This window comes from Eschrichtius robustus, chromosome 17 (genome assembly GCF_028021215.1).
Source record: "Eschrichtius robustus isolate mEscRob2 chromosome 17, mEscRob2.pri, whole genome shotgun sequence".
In the NCBI taxonomy this organism is placed as follows: Eukaryota; Metazoa; Chordata; class Mammalia; order Artiodactyla; family Eschrichtiidae; genus Eschrichtius; species Eschrichtius robustus.
The window spans coordinates 306,447-323,882 of record NC_090840.1 but is presented as its reverse complement, the minus strand read 5'-3'; the positions used below and the strand labels follow the sequence as shown (position 1 = coordinate 323,882).

Sequence of the window (17,436 nt, the reverse complement as noted above, 5' to 3'; positions counted from 1 at the left end):
GAAAGCTACGCAAGACAAAACCTCTGTCTAACCTATAACTGTCTCAGGTAATCCTATTTAGATTTACACAAATTTAAGTCTCGCACAAAACTGGTCGACAGCTACAAGTCGTGTTAAAACCTAAAGATGGATATAATGGTTTCACACACACACATACTCCAAACAAAATAAAAATAAATTTCTTCTATAATTCCAAAAGAAACATTCTCTAACTCTACACGGGAAGGGACTTTTTCAAATTCATGGTACTTTAAAACAAGTTGCCGTCCACGGGAAGAGGACTCACAGCTAACAGAGCAGTGTCTCCGGCCTGCTCCTTCTGCGGAATATCGGAAGGCGCCGGAAGGACAGGGTGGCTGTGACTCACTCGTTCTTCAGCGCGTGTCCTCCTAACAGCAGGGAGACGACATGACTGTTTGATGAACTGGCATCTACGCTTTTCATTTCTATTCTGTTATAAATCTGTCTTACTGCTTTGAGGGCAATTTAACATAGAAAGATAACCTCAGAAGAGTCTGACATAAATAAATAAACTCTCAGTCAACAATGTGTCTGTAGCTATTTGAAAACACATAAAACCAGGAGGAGCCTAAGTCTGAGTAGAAAAGACGCCATTCCCACAATCTGTTGGAGCAAAGTACCTTGAATCGCAGGTTTGCCCTCTGCTTTCATAGCTACCTAGCCGTCCTGTGTGCCAAGGCAGCCACTACCCACATAAACTTTAAAATAAAGTTAATTAAACTTAAATAAAATTCAAAATGTAGTTCCTCGGTCCCACCAGCCATATTTCCTACATGGTCAGTGGTCACGCTCACTGGTTAGGGCAGTAAAAAAATGTTTGCATCACAGCAGAAGTTCTGCCAAGAGCTCTGATGCAGACTCGACAGCACCATCTGGGAGCCACAGATTTTACCAGCTGCCATTTACTTATTCAGGTTTTTAAGACATAAAACGTGATAGCTATTGCAGTGGTCTTTTTAAGTACGTAACCATGCCTTGGCTTTCTTATAACAATACCAATTGTGCTTGTATTACTTTCAGTAACATGAACTATTAAAGGTAAAAGTAAATGCGACTAACTTTTTTAGTAAGGACTTTTTATACAAATAGACAAAATCCTCTGTCATACCATGTGTCCCAAATTCTGATGTAAATAAAAACCAACCAAACAAATACAACCCATGTACATGGTGAATACACTGAAGAAACTGCTCTGAGAAGAGCCTCCACTTTCTCCAGGTGAGTCTGGGCACCTGCACCTGTGTCTCGTCACTCACCGAACTCCAGGTGGGTCTGTGCCATCTGCCTGCTGACACCTGCAGCGAAGAGAGTAAACTCTCTGCACCACCACTCGGACCCCGGCTCCCGACCAGGTGGCAACTCCTTGGCTTTCGACTGCATCCAGCAGAGAATCCCTCAGGGGCGCTCGGGCGGGGAAGCCCAGCTCTGCTTGTTCGTGCCTGAGGGTCCAGTCTGTGCCCACGGTGGTGTGACCACCACACATAACCTGGCAAGACACGCAAAGGGAACAGTTCCAGTCTGACCCACGAGGGCACGCTACGTACCAAATCCCGACGTGCTTGGGGAACCCTAAGCATCCGGTGTGACTGCAGGACACTCAAGGAATGACAAGGACAGATGCACGCCCACGGTGCGGGGCTCCCGTCTGTGGGTCACCAACGTGGCCGAGGAGGCCGGTGAGCCGAGGAACAGGGAAGCAGCAGGAGCTCAGGCCATCTCGGGGATTTGAAAACATGGAGAAAGTACTGCTATTAAAATACCTGATGGTAAGTTAAAAATTCTTCTTTTATGAGGTAACAATCTCAATAGCACAAACTACAAAACAAAATAAAAGAATGACTAGGGTTATTATGAAGTGCCAGAACTTTGCACACTCCTGTGAACAACATGAAACACCTTTATGATCCCACTAAATATCTTAATAAGATTACACCACCTCTAGAGTGCTCCGTGCTTCCTACATTGCAGCACTTTTCTTTACATACGGTGCTGTGTAACAAACACATTTAACCTCACCACCCAGGAGGCAGCCTGCATCGTTACCACTGTTTTACAGAGGAGAACGTTGAGACAGGAGTTCAGCGTCTTACCCAAGGTCGCCCAGCAGCAGGTGGCTGAGGCAGGACCCGAACTAGGCACCTAGTCCCAAAGTCCACACGCTTAACCACTAAGCTCTACTGCCGCTCCCCTGGCACTGACGTGAGACAAAGACACACCTCATGAATTTAACATCACATAGCTGTTTAAAACTGTACATTAAAGCAGTAATGCACTTTAAGCCCTCCTTTTCACATAATCCTCTCCAGACACATGCTCTGACAGTCAAAGGGAGCTCCCGCTCAACTCCACACCTACAAAGCAGGTTCCAAGTCCGTTTGCTTTTCTTTCCGATGTCCCCTCACACTGTCAGCCTCAGCACTCCGCTCCGCGCTGACTCGGATAACCAGGCGGCCCTGAGGCAGGCGCACTGAAGTCAGACACTCGGAGCCCGAGTGGTCCCGGGGGTGTCCTTTGTGCCCGCCGCAAGTGAAGTTTAGCGGTTCCCCAAGTTCATCTTGGTGGATGACCATGGCTCAGGGCCACTAAAATTCCAAAAAGCAATCCCCAGTGTATAACCTCAAGTTTATGCAGCTCTTTTTATTCCAAGGGATACAGATGTTATGAAAAAGAAAAACATGATTTTTTTAATAAATAGAAGAGGCTTAAATAAAATTCTTAGGCAATTATGAGAAGAGAAAAAAAAATGAAAACTCATATTTTAATAAATTAAAGATTACATATATAGCTGCTGAATATTTGGAAAGGACCAAAGGTAATCACCTCTATAAATTCCAAAGCCTTTAAACGCAGTATTACTACAAAGCAAAAAAACCTCTAAGTCAGTGATACTTTACCTGGTTTTCAGGTGAGTTATTTGTTAGGCTCTTAAATCTAAACATCTGGGCCAAAATGATGTTTCTTCTTGGAAGAGGTGTGTCCCAACTGTGCACTTCATGTGCTGTTTTTGAATCTTCTTTGGCAACGACTTTCTGACAAAAATAAGTATTCAGAATAACAGGGCAACTTCCATTTGGGATAATAAGCTTTTGCCTGGAAAGGGAAAGAAACACAAATGCAAGTTCATCTGCAATGCTGGATTCCCCTCACTGTCTTGCTAGATCACAAAGGGCAACGACTTGCTGGCTAAGGACACAAGCCCTCGAGCAGCTGCCACTGCATCTGGCTCTGCTCTTCTGAGCAAGTCTGGTGTCAGGAGTGGGGATGGAAGGGGCGGCAGTGCTCGAGCTGGAGCTCCCCCGGGGCCTCCCAGGCTGCTGGACAGTGGCCTCAGGGCCCCTCGGGGAAAGTACTGGGGGGGGGGGCCACAGAGCTGCCCGACACTGAAGTGAATGTTACAAGAAAGACCTTTGGACACTTCACAGCTCTCACCTTTCAGAAAACATGACACCAGACACCAAAGGAACTCCACCTTCACTACCAAACGGACCACAGTCACTGAAATGGCCCACATTCGAGTAGAAATAGGACAACGTGCTCCTGGTTCCTCTCAGACTATCTAATGCTCACTCCCCACACAGGCAGCGCTGCTTAACAGGAAGGTTAACGGGAAGACGGAGTGGACACACTTTCCCCATTTCTCCCATTAGACACAAGGAAATGCCTGATGCTGTACAGAAACGGGACAGAAGCAGCAGCTGAAGGGGGACAGGAGGAGGCGGCCCAGCTGGGACCCCAGGAGAGACACAGCAGTAAGTTCCTGAGCTTCCTTTCTGCAGCCTAGAAACAGCAACGGGCGCAGACAAAAGCACCCTCGAAAGGAAGGACAGGGAAGGGGCAGCCAAGTGAGACAGAAAACTTCTAGGAAATCACTGCGCTACTCTTGGCAAGTATCACAGAAGAACTGTGACCTACTGCCACACACGGCAGGCAAAGCGCAAGCGGGGCCCAGGCACGCCCCTCGACAGAGTCAGTACTCTCACCCCCACCCGGCCCTCCCACCACCCTCCACCGCGGTGAGTGGCAGCCTCGCGGGAAGCAGTAACGAAGGGAATCCTGACGCCTCCCTCCACCTGGTAGTAAGAAGCCCCCCACCCTCCCAACGTCTCTTCTCAGAGCAGTGTCAGACAAAGCCACCTAAAACTGGTTTAAGTAAGATCCAGGATCTCGTATCACAATACCTAACATGTACAGGTTACCATCTAAAACCACTTGTTACACTAAGAACCAGGAAACACCTCACTTGAATGAAAAAACACAGTGACTAGATGACAATGTTAAGATGACGCAGATGTTAGAATTACCTGACAAAGATGCAAAAGCAGCCACTACAAACATGCTTCAGTGACAGCTGCAAATGCACAATGAGACAAATGAAAGAATAGAAAGTCTCAGCAAGGAAATACAAAGTCTTGGCAAAGATACAGATTTTTTTAAACGGAAATTTTATAACTAGGAAATAAAATAATGAAAATAAAAAAACTCACTGGATGGGTTCAACAGCAGAATGAAGGGGACAGAGAAAAGGATCAGTGAACGTGAAGATAAAATAACAGAAATTACCAAATATAAACAACAAAGAAAAAACAGACCAAAAAACCACAATGAACAGAACCTCAAGAGGTGAGAGGAAGAAGAAATAAAAATGGAAAGATACAGGTAAATACAATAGGCTTTCATACTCCTGTTGAGTTTTGGAAATTATATTTGGAGTTGAAGCAAGAATTATAACACTGTCTGATATGGTCCTAAATGTATGCAGAGGAGATATTTAAGACAGTCATATAAATGAGGACAGTAAAGGGACATAAGAGGCAAGGTTCCTACACTTCACACAAACTGGCAAAATGTTGACTCCATAAACTGATAAGTTATGCACATAAAATGTAATGCCTAGAACAACCAATAACATAGCTATAACAACACAAAAACATTATAAATAAATTAAAATGAAATTCTAAAAAATGGTCAAGCAACCCACATAATGCCAGGAAAAAAAGAAAAACCCAGAGAAATGAAAAACAGAGAACAACACAGAGAAACCGAGAAATAAAAAGGTAGACTTAAGTCCTAATATATCAATAGTTACATTAAGTGTGTATGGTCTAAACAAAGCAATTAAAAGACAGATTAGCAGAGTGGATTAAAAAATATGGTCCATCTTTACGCTGTCTACAAGAAATTCACTTCAAATATAAAGATACAGGGAGGATGAAAGTAAAAGGCTGGGGGAAAAAACCATCATGTAACATTAATATAAATATGGTTGAAATTACTATCAGATGAAGTAGGCTTTAGAGCAAAGAAAATTATCAGGGATAGAGAGGGACATCACACAATGATTAAAAGGGACAATCCACCAAGAAGACAAATTTGCAACAGTAATATTTTAAGCCGACAGACTACAGGTATGGTAACCTAGAAATAACAATTAGGAGACATGGAGAGACAGAGGCAAGCTAGACACAGAGTGAGAGTCAGCAAGGAGAGGCTCAAGAAAGCAAGAGGGCAGGGGTGGGGCACAGCGTCGGGTACCACTGGGCTCAACTGCGAAGGTCCTGATACAGCAGGATGAATGAAAGATGTCATACGTGTCCAGCCTTTTCTTTCAAGTTAATTTGAAAAATATGATCAAGTAATATTATTTTAACTGCTAAGTTAAGAACATAGCACAAGATTTCTGTGTGTATTTAGAACCTTTCAGTTTACAGATAGACATACTAACATTAGAACTCTGTTCTGCCAAATTCAAAGTCCTGTTTGAGGCTATCAAGGTTAAACCATATTAAAAACATACCGATACAAAACAGATGTGCAAGGCTACGGGATTTGGGAAAGACTTTAAAACCCATATCTAGGTCCATTTGGTTCATTTCGCTGTTTTTACTCAACACCTATGACACGCCAGGCACGGGGCCGGGGACTGGGAATCCAGCCCGAGACAAGAAGGCTGAGAGGACAGCTTTATTGCAAAGGAAAAGGGTGTCATATGATACCCCGAGGGAGGACCCTCTGGAGACAGGGAAGGTTTCCCAGGAGAGGTAACCAGGTGAGGGCTGCCTGGGTGAGGGTGTGTGAAGGCACAGGGAAGGGGACGGTGGAGCATCTGCGGGGCTGCCTGGTGGCCATGACCACAACTCAGATTCCATGTGACAAGCAGAGGTCTCGGTACTACCTCACTGAGCTTCTGCAGAAGAAACACAGATGCTGTTTCCTTCGTTAGGAGGCCGAGGACGTCACAGCCTTTCAACATCCATATACATGGCACCAGCGTCATGCTCCTAGGGAGTAGGACCTCTTTATTTCTTTTTATGCTGCAGGCCAGTGTTAACTGCTGTGGACTCTGCTATCACCTCTCTACTTATCTTATTGCCACAAGTGTTATGTGATGACCAAAAAGCAAGTTTACAGAGCTTGTATTCAGATTTGTAACAAGTTTAACCAGTTTTTCTGAAGAGCAAACTAAAAATAAAGACAAGCCTAAGGGGCTCCCCTGGTGGCGCAGAGGTTAAGAATCCGCCTGCCAATGCAGGGGACACGGGTTCGAGCCCTGGTCCGGGAAGATGCCACATGCCGCGGAGCAACTAAGCCCGTGAGCCACAACTAGTGAGCCTGCAACTAAGCCCATACCACAACTACTGAGCCTGCGCTCTAGAGCCCGCGAGCCACAACTACTGAGCCCGTGTGCCACAACTACTGAAGCCCATGCGCCCAGAGCCCGTGCTCCGCAACAAGAGAAGTCCCCGCAATGAGAAAGCCGCACACCGCGACAAAGGGTAGCCCCCACTTGCCGCAACTAGGGAAAGCCCACGCGCAGCAACGAAGACCCAACAAGCCATAAATAAACAAGCACACACACAAACAAATAAATAAATAAATAAGACAAACCTAAGGTGTTAAACCTCACTTGATAAATCACATCACAACCAGCAACACCAGTGAACATCATCATGATGCTGGACTCACAGTGATTCTTCTGTTAAGGAAGTTGAAGAGTATGTGTTTACTTTCTAGTAAACTCTCAGAGCATCCTTGAAAAGTCAGCAGCCGTGGCAATAGGATGGGCTGCAATGTGGGACAGTCACACACACGGTAAAATACACAAAAAACTAGACAGTAACCGTCTTCCGTGGAGTCCAAGTACCATGGTTTCTCTTGGAAACTTAAAAAAAAAAGAGAATCCTGTATGTTCAATAAAAATGACAATCTGTCCGAATGTTTGCTTTCATGAAGAACCATTTCCACTGCTCTTTACTGAGAGTGTTATATACAGAACTCAGGTAAAACAGGAAACAAGACTGTTTTTTAATGTCACCAAGGGCAGAGAGGAAAACCAAGTGAAATATTATCTTTTCACTTTCTATCACTTGTCAACACTGCCAAAGTGTTAAATACCCCATTATCAGCTCATAAAACAAACAATATTTATTTCACATCACAAATAAGATCAATTTGCTTGTTTAGTGTCTAGGAAGAATGTGTCCAAACTTGGTGGGTGGCAAAGATGACTAATGGGATTAATGCAGTGACCTAAAGAAAACAAAGACAAATAGAAGGAATTTTCTTTCCTTCCTTTGCTTCCCTCTTTTAATGGCTAGTTAGCTGAAGAAGTCAGACTAAGAACTGTAGTTGTCAGAAAAACATAACCTAGACTTAATTCATCTTTCCACTGAAGACATACTTGGGATAAACCAATCAATTTTGTTTACAGTTTAGTCTCAACTCGAAGCCCCACTGGCCTGAGGACAAAGCTGTCTAGTGCACACATCTTCCCGACAGGGGAGGCCAAGCCATAGTGTGGGGCTAGTTGAGAGGGCTTACAGTCCACACAGGGACACACACGAAGGAAACAACAAAGTGCAGTAAAACATCATTGGTGCTGCAGTAGAACCAACGCAGCCAAAAATAAATAAAATTAATTTATAGAAAAAAACTGTGTAAAGAATTAAAAAATAAAAAATAAAGCCAGTCTGTTCTTTTCCTTGGAAGGAGGATGGGGCCCACCACTTGGATACAGCAAGAAAGGTCCTGCATCCTTCCTGGAGGGACCAGTGCGTGGGAAAGGGAGCGACACAACTGCCAGGCGGTGGCTGGCCCACAGGATCAGATGACGCTACCAGGACAGCGTGAGATGTGGGAGGCCGGTGTGACAAGCTGCAATGGAGGGACGTTAAATTTAATGCAAAAAGGTCCCTGGTGAAAACAGAACATCAGAGCCACCTTCTACACCTGAGCTTGTAAGGTAGCCCTTGTGGCTAACTGATTTTAAATAAAAAGAAATAAAACTTAAAATGCAGTTCCTGAGTTGTAGGAGCCACATTTCTAGTATTTGATGTGGTCAGTACCACACTGGGCAGCACAGAGAACGCTTCCATCACTGCAGAAAGTTCCATGCAGCTATCTCAGAATTTTGATTCTCAGGGCAGACAGTAAACCACATTCCAGTTACTTGGTAAACCCTTTTTGATTGATCAACTCGTTGGATTTGAAAAAGACTACTATGCCCCAGTGACTTCTGAGGCAACTGCACAAGCTTTGAACCATCTGAGTTCCCTCCTCCAGACACCGGCATCTGAACCCCTGCATGAAACTCACGTCAGTGACAAGACAATGTTAACAGTGTTTGTCGTGAATTTTTTAAAATAGCAAACTATCCTGCCCACATTCTCAATTACTTCCAGAGTGAACGGGCACTCCTCCTCTCACCAAAAGTCAGATTTATTCTAAGAAAAATTTAAAACCATAAGTCCTAGAAAATATCTCTAAACTGAAGAATTAAGCCAATTTCAGAAATAAGAAAGTTTAAGGTTTATACTTCCTTTATTTTCAACTTCTTATTTTCCAAGATTTATCTCCTGGGTTCAAATGTGTTTCTTTTAGCTTCCTACCCAAATAATACCCACATTATCTAAAAAAAACTGATAAAAACACTGACATTTATAACTGTGTGTGTTATTTTAAATTCCCAGAGTAGACTTTGTCTAATTCCCTTTTTATCCAAATAAACACATCGTTGAGGAACACTTTACTTCCGTTCAAAAGTGAACAGTAAACTACACTGAAGATGAATTCACTGAAGAATATAAAATGTGAAATAGACTTCCTCTATAAACCAGAAGTCTAATTCTCTAGATTAACAAAAGTCTCTAACTTGACCATTTCCTTTTTCAGGCACAGGTCACTGGAAATTGCAATTTAAAGAAAGAACCATCACATATCTGGCAGTGGTTGTAAACTTTACTTTCTTTTTCCTTTAGTTTTTTTTTTTTTTTAACATCTTTATTGGAGTATAGTTGCTTAACCATGTTGTGTTAGTTTCTGCTGTATAACAAAGTGAATCAGCTGTACATATACATATGTCCTCATATCTCCTCCCTCTTGCATCTCCCTCCCACCGTCCCTATCCCACCCCTCTAGGTGGTCACAAAGCACCAAGCTGATCTCCCTGTGTTATGCGGCTGCTTCCCACTAGCTATCTATTTTACATTTGGTAGCGTATATATGTCCATGCCACTCTCTCACTTTGTCCCAGCTTACCCTTCACCCTCCACGTGTCCTCAAGTCCATTCTCTAGTCGGTCTGCATCTTTATTCCTGTCCTGCCCCTAGGTTCTTCAGTACTTTTTTTTTTTTTTTTTTTGGATTCCATATATACATGTTAGCATACGGTATTTGTTTTTCTCTTTCTGACTTGCTTCACTCTGTATGACAGACTCTAACTCCATCCACCTCACTACAAATAACTCAATTTCGTTTCTTTTTATGGCTGAGTAATATTCCATTCTATATATGTACCACATATTCTTTATCCATTCCTCTGGTGATGGACATTTAGGTTGTTTCCATGTCCTGGCTATTGTGAATAGTGCCGCAATGAACATTGTGGTACATGACTCTTTTTGAATTATGGTTTTCTCAGGGTATATGCGCAGTAATGGGATCGCTGGGTCGTATGGTAGTTCTATTTTTAGTTTTTTAAGGAACCTCCAAACTGTTCTCCATAGTGGCTATATCAATTTAAGTTCCCACCAACAGTGCAAGAGGGTTCTCTTTTCTCCACACCCTCTCCAGCATTTATTGTTTGTAGATTTTTTCATGATGGCCATTCTGACTGGTGTGAGATGATATCTCATTGTAGTTTTGACTTGCATTTCTCTAATGATTAGTGATGTTGAACATCCTTTCATGTATTTGTTGGCAAACTGTGTATCTTCTTTGGAGAAATGTCTATTTACGTCTTCTGCCCATTTTTGGATTGGGTTGCTTGCTTTTTTGATATTGAGCTGCATGAGCTGCTTGTAAATTTTGGAGATTAATCCTTTGTCAGTTGCTTCGTTTGCAAATATTTTCTCCCATTCTGAGGGTTCTCTTTTCGTCTTGTTTACAGTTTCCTTTGCTGTGCAAAAGCGTTTAAGTTTCATTAGGTCCCATTTGTTTACTTTTGTTTTTATTTCCATTTCTCTAGGAGGTGGGTCAAAAAAGGATCTTGCTGTGATTTATGTCACAGAGGGTTCTGCCTATGTTTTCCTCTGAGAGTTTGATAGTGTCTGGCCTTACACTTAGGTCTTTAATCCATTTTGAGTTTATTTTTGTGTATGGTGTTAGGAATTGTTCTAATTTCATTCTTTTACATGTAGCTGTCCAGTTTTCCCAGCACCACTTATTGAAAAGGCTCTTTTCTCCACTGTATATTCTTGCCTCCTTCAGCAAAGATAAGGTGACCATATGTGCTTGGGTTTATCTCTGGGCTTTCTATCCTGTCCACTGATCTATATTTCTGTTTCTGTGCCAGTACCATACTGTCTTGATTCCTGCAGCTTTGTAGTATAGTCTGAAGTCAGGGTGTCTGATTCCTACAGCTCCGTCTTTCTTTCTCAAGATTGTTTTGGCTATTAGGGGTCTTTCGTGTTTCCATACAAATTGTGAAATTTTTTGTTCTACTTCTGTGAACAAAGCCATTGGTAATTTGATAGGGATTGCACTAAATCTGTAGATTGCTTTGGGTAGTACAGGCATTATCACAATATTGATTCTTCCAACCCCAGAACGTGGTATATCTCTCCATCTGTTTGTATCATCTTTAATTTCTTTCACCAGTGTCTTATAGTTTTATACATACAGGTCTTTTGTCTCCGTAGGTAGGTTTATCCCTAGGTATTTTATTCTTTTTGTTGCAGTGGCAAATGGGAGTGTTTCCTTAATTTCTCTTTCAGATGTTTCGTTGTTAGTGTACAGAAATGCAAGAGGTTTCTGTGCATTAATTTTGCATCCTGCTACTTTACCAAATTCATTGATTAGCTCCGGTAGTTTTCTGGTAGCATCTTTAGGATTCTCCATGTATAGTGTCATGTCACCTGCAAACAGTGACAGTTTTACTTCTTCTTTTCCAATTTGGATTCCTATTATTTCTTTTTCTTCTCTGATTGCTGCAGCTAAGACTTCCAAAACTATGTTGAATAATAGTGGTGAGAGTGGGCAACCTTTTCTTGTTCCTGATCTTAGAGGAAATGGTTTCAGTCTTTCACCACTGAGAACAATGTTGGCCGTGGGTTTGTCATATATGGCCTTTATTATGTTGAGGTAGGTTCCCTCTATGCCTACTTTCTGGAGACTTTTTTTTTATCATAAATGGGTGTTGAATTTTGCTGAAAGCTTTTTCTGCATCTACTGATATTATCATATGGTTTTTCTCCTTCAATTTGTTAATATGGTGTATCACATTGACTGATTTGCGTATATTGAAGAATCCTTGAATTCTTGGGATAAACCACACTTGATCATGGTGTATGAGCCTTTTAATGTGCTGTTGGATTCTGTTTGCTAGTATTTTGCTGAGCATTTTTGCATCTGTGTTCATCAGTGATAATGGCCTGTAGTTTTCTTTTTTGTGACATCTTTGTCTGGTTTGGTATCACTGTTGATGGTGGCCTCATAGAATGAGTTTGGCAGTGTTCCTTCCTCCCTCTGCTATATTTTGGAAGAGTTTGAGAAGGACAGGTGTTAGCTCTTCTCTAAATGTTTGATAGAATTCTCCTGTGAAGCCATCTGGTCCTGGGCTTTCGTTTGTTGGAAGATTTTTAATCACAGTTTCAATTTCAGTGCTTGTGATTGGTCTGTTCATATTTTCTATTTCTTCCTGGTTCAGTCTCGGAAGGCTGTGCTCTTCTAAGAATCTGTTGATTTCTTCCAGGTTGTCCATTTCATTGGCATATATAGTTGCTTGTAGTAATCTCTCACGATCCTTTGTACTTCTGCCGTGTCAGTGGTTACTTCTCCTTTTTCATTTCTAATTCTATTGATTTGAGTCTTCTCCCTTTTTTTCTTGATGAGTCTGGCTAATGGTTTATCAATTTTGTTTATCTTCTCAAAGAACCAGCTTTTAGTTTTATTGATCTTTGCTACTGTTTCCTTCATTTCTTTTCCATTTATTTCCGATCTGATCTTCATGATTTCTTTCCTTCTGCTAATGTTGGGGCTTTTTTTTCTTCTTCTTTCTCGTATTGCTTTAGGTTTAAGGTTAGGTTGTTTATTTGAAATTTTTCTTGTTTCCTGAGGTAGGACTGTATTGATATAAACTTCCCTCTTAGAACTGCTTTTGCTGCGTCCCATAGGTTTTGGGTTGTCGTGTTTTCGTTGCCATTTGTTTCTAGGTATTTTTTGATTTCCTCTTTGATTTCTTCAATGATCTCTTGGTTATTTAGTAGTGTATTGTTTAGCCTCCATGTGCTTGTATTTTTTACAGTTTTTTTCCTGTAATTGATATGTAGTCTTACAGTGTTGTGGTCAGAAAAGATACTTGATACGATTTCAGTTTTCTTAAATTTACCAAGGCTTGATTTGTGACCCAAGATATGATCTATCCTGGAGAATGTTCCATGAGAGCTTGAGAAGAATGTGTATTCTGTTGTTCTTGGATGGAATGACCTATAAATGTCAATTAAGTCCATCTTATTTAATGTGTCATTTATAGCTTGCGTTTCCTTATTTATTTTCACTTTGGATGAACTGTCCATTGGTGAAAGCGGGGTGTTAAAGTCCCCTACTATGATTGTGTTACTGTCGATTTCCCCTTTTATGGCTGTTAGCATTTGCCTTATGTATTGAGGGGCTCCTGTGTTGGGTGCATAAATATTTTCAATTGTTATATATAATTTCTTCTTGGACTGATCCCTTGATCATTATGTAGTGTCCTTCCGTGTCTCTTGTAACATTCTTTATTTTAAAGTCTATTTTGTCTGATATGAGAATTGCTACTCCAGCTTTCTTTTGATTTCCATTTGCATGGAATATCTTTTTCCATCCCCTCACTTTCAGTCTGTATGTGTCCCTAAGACTGAAGTGGATCTCCTGTAGACAGAATACATACAGGTCTTGTTTTTGTATCCATTCAGCCAGTCTATGTCTTTTGGTTGGAGCATTTAATCCATTTACATTTAAGGTAACTATCGATATGTATGCTCCTATTACAATTTTCTTAATTGTTGGGGGTTTGTTTTTGTAGGTCTTTTCCTTCTCTTGTGTTTCCTGCCTAGAGAAGTTCCTTTAGCATTTGCTGTAAAGCTGCTTTGGTGGTGCTGAATTCTCGTAACTTTTGCTTGTCTGTAAAGGTTTTAATTTCTCCGTCAGATCTGAATGAGATCCTTGTTGGGTAGAGTAATCTTGGTTGTAGGTTCTTCCCTTTCATCACTTTAAATATGTCCTGCCGCTCCCTTCTGCCTTGCAGACTTTCCACTGAAAGATCAGCTGTTAACCTTATGGGGATTCCCTTGTATGTTATTTGTTGCTTTTCCCTTGCTGCTTTTAATATTTTTTCTTTGTATTTAATTTTTGGTAGTTTGATTAATATGTCTTGGCATGTTTCTCCTTGGATTTATCCTGTATGGGACTCTCTACGTTTCCTGGACTTGACTATTTCCTTTCCCATGTTAGGGAAGTTTTCAACTATAATCTCTTCAAGTGTGTTCTCAGTCCCTTTCTTTTTCTCTTCTTCTTCTGGGATCCCTATAATCCAAATGTTGGTACGTTCAATGTTGTCCCAGAGGTCTCTGAGACTGTCCTCAATTCTTTTCATTCTTTTTTTCTTTATTCTTCTCTGCAGTAGTTATTTCCACTAGTTTATCTTCCAGGTCACTTATCCGTTCCTCTGCCTCAGTTATTCTGCTATTGATTCCTTCTGGAGAATTTTTAATTTCATTTATTGTGCTGTTCATCAATGTTTGTTTGCTCTTTAGTTCCTCTAGGTCCTTGTTAAACGTTTCTTGTATTTTCTCCATTCTATTTCCAAGTTTTTGGATCATCTTTACTATCATTACTCTGAATTCTTTTTCAGGGAGACTGTTTATTTTCTCTTCATTTGTTTGGTCTGGTGGGTTCTTACCTTGCTCCTCCATCTGCTGCGTATTTCTCTGTCTTCTCATTTTGCTTAACTTACTGTGTTTGGGATCTCCTTTTCGCAGGCTGCAGGTTTGTAGTTCCCATCGTTTTTGGTGTCTGCCCCTAGTGGGTAAGGTTGGTTCAGTGGGTTGTGTAGGCTTTCTGGTGGAGGGGACTGGTGCCTGTGTTCTGGTGGGTGGGGCTGGATCTTGCCTTTCTGGCGGGCAGGGCTGCGTCCAGTGGTGTGTTTTGGGGTGTCTGTGACTATTATGATTTTAGGCAGCCTCTCTGCTAATGGGTGGGGTTGTGTTACTGCCTTGTTAGTTGTTTGGCATGGGGTGTCCAGCACTGGAGCTTGCTGGCTGTTGGGTGGAGCTGGGTCTTAGCGTTGAGACGGAGATCTCTGGCAGAGCTCTCACCAATGGATATTACATGGGGCCGGGAGGTCTCCGGTGGTCCGATGTCCTGCACTCGGCTCTCCCACCTCAGAGGCTCAGGCCTGACACCCAGCCGGAGCACTAAGACCTGGTCAGCCACACGGTCAGGGACGTGGGGAGTTTCTTGCCTTTTGGGAAGTCTGAGGTCTTCTGCCAGCATTCAGTGAGTGTTCTGTAGGCGTTGTTCCACATGTAGAAGTATTTCTGATGTATCTGTGGGGAGGAAGGTGACCTCCACATCTTACTCCTCTGCTGTCTTGAAGGTCCCCCTGAAAGACATTTGCCTTTTTTCATCCAGCACTGCCTCCAACTCTTAGGACTGTTTGATTACCTTCAAAGACTGATTTGCATTGCTTCGGTTGGTGAGTTTCTCGTCTCCTTACCCCGGTTTTCTGTTCCTTGTCACCACCACCTTCTGGGTGTCTCTTAGCACCGTTTGCACTCTCTATGGGAGGACGTCAGAGGTGCTTTCCCCCTGGGGTGGGAGTAGAGTTGTGGTAGGAGTTGGGGGTGAGGTTGCAGAACCATTTCCCTTCGCACTAAGGCTTTTCTTTCATAGTTTTTGCTAGCCTCTTCCCAGCCGCCCTGACTTAAAGGGGAAAAATCTGTAAAGTTTATTTTCAAGGCACAAACCCCATACTTTTATTCAGTAACAAAACTTCTGCCAAAATGTAACAGAAAATGCAAAGAAGGAGAACAAGGCAGGAGAAGCACGGTCTGATGTCACACTGACCTGGGTTTAAATTCTAGCTCTGCTACCTATTGCCTATTTTATCTCCACCAAATTACTTTGAATTTCTGAACTTTAACTTTTTCATAGCTAAAATGGGTATCATGCCTACCTAATGTTGTTACTGCGAGATTAGATACATACATTCCAATATACAAGCCACACACAGAGACAAGTACATACACTGCTTGGCATACACACTAGCTACTATTTAAAGTAGTACCTAAGGGACTTCCCTGGTGGCACGGTGGTTAAGACTCCATGCTCCCAACGCAGGGGGCGCGGGTTCGATTCCTGGTCAGAGAACTAGTTCCAACATGCATGCCGCAACTAAGAGTTCGCATGCTGCAACTAAGAGATCACTTGTTGCATCTAAGGAGCACACATGCTGCAACTGAGCCAGTGAGCTGCAACTAAGGAGCCCACCGGCCGCAACTAAGACCCGGAGCAACCAAATAAATAAATAAATAAATAAAATAAAATTAAAAAAAAAAGAAACTTAATTTAAAAATAAAATAAAATAGTACCTAATACATTAGCTATTTTAAAAATCTCTAGAGGTTAACAATTTTTCCAGTACAAGATTGGATATCTTAGAAAAATTTAGTTTTCTCTGGGTTCATGGTAGTATATTCACTTCTATACACAGCTGGGTAATTAAAGGCCTTAAAAATGTTCATACACTTTTACTAGACAAAGTCACTGTTATTGGTATAGATGTTATTTCATCTATACCAATGAAATAATCAGAGATGTGGAGAAAAACACTTATACACTAAAATATTAATCATATTCATTTATTATAGTGAAATATAGCCAAGAATCTAGCTTTCTAACAAAAAGTAGAAAAATAAATCATGAAAATGCTACACAAACGATAGCATTAAAAATCCTAATTCAGGGGTGGGATAGGGAGGGTGGGAGGGAGGGAGATGCAAGAGGGAAGAGATATGGGAACATATGTATATGTATAACTGATTCACTTTGTTATAAAGCAGAAACTAACACACTATTGTAAAGCAATTATACTCCAATAAAGATGTTAAAAAAAAATCCTAATTCAAAAAAAAAAGTATTTAATGACACTGTGGGTGGAGCTCCTGTTATACTGTTGAATTTGAGAAACAGACTCAGGCCTATATGACCTATGAGATTCCAAGATGGTAGGACCATATATATTATTAATATAATATTCTTATAAGGAGAAAGTGCTGGAATGAACTGTACCAGAAAATTAAGCAATTTATCCTTAAATGAAAGGATTATATACAGGTAAGTTTTAATTTTCTTCTTTCTATTATTGTGTCTTTTTTTCCACAATAAAAATGTATTCTTTAATAGATACAAATAAGCACTTAAATCAATCTTTTCTTTAACAATAAACTGCCTCATTACTTGAATAATCTAAGAGATGACCACTTCCCTATGAGTAACTCTCAAATATGCCCAAACTGACCCAACTAGTACGAGTTGACATGTTCCTCCTCATCCCTTCTCTTCCTCAGCATCTCAATTCTGTCATCTCCCTCCCTCCCTCCCTCCTTTCTTTCCTTCCTTCCTTCTCTCCCTCCCTCTGTTATCTATCCATCTATCTTTCCTTCCATCCATCTATCCATCCATCCAACCCAACTAGCTGAGAGTCAACATGCCCTCATCGCATCTCTTCCTCAGCATCCCAATTCTATCGTCTGTCTACCTAACTCTAAGTTTAGATTTGTGCCATGACAGTATCATCTCTACAGAGTTGGCCGTGAGTCTAGTACTCAGAAGGGAGACTATCATCTTTCAGCTACTTTGCTTCATTAAAGTCCACTAGGTAACACAGCACAATGCTATGGCTGGGCTTCCTACAGGTACGGCTTCTGGGTAAAGGATTCTA

General features: G+C 41.5%; 1 protein-coding gene across 8 annotated transcripts in view; it reads right to left on the bottom strand.

Annotated features, from left to right (window-relative positions):
- The window catches only part of SPIDR (scaffold protein involved in DNA repair), a 377,600-nt gene that overhangs the window by 119,652 nt on the left and 240,512 nt on the right, over positions 1-17,436 (bottom strand). For all 8 annotated transcript variants that reach the window (XR_011070777.1, XM_068525972.1, XM_068525967.1 and 5 more), the window contains 2 exons: positions 2,916-3,111; positions 1,278-1,507 (listed from right to left, as the gene is read on the bottom strand). Coding sequence is in view for 7 of the 8 variants with exons in the window: in XM_068525972.1 (XP_068382073.1) it covers positions 1,278-1,507; positions 2,916-3,111 (426 nt within the window). In the remaining variant the exon portion in view is untranslated. The remainder of the gene's footprint in view (positions 1-1,277; positions 1,508-2,915; positions 3,112-17,436) is intronic.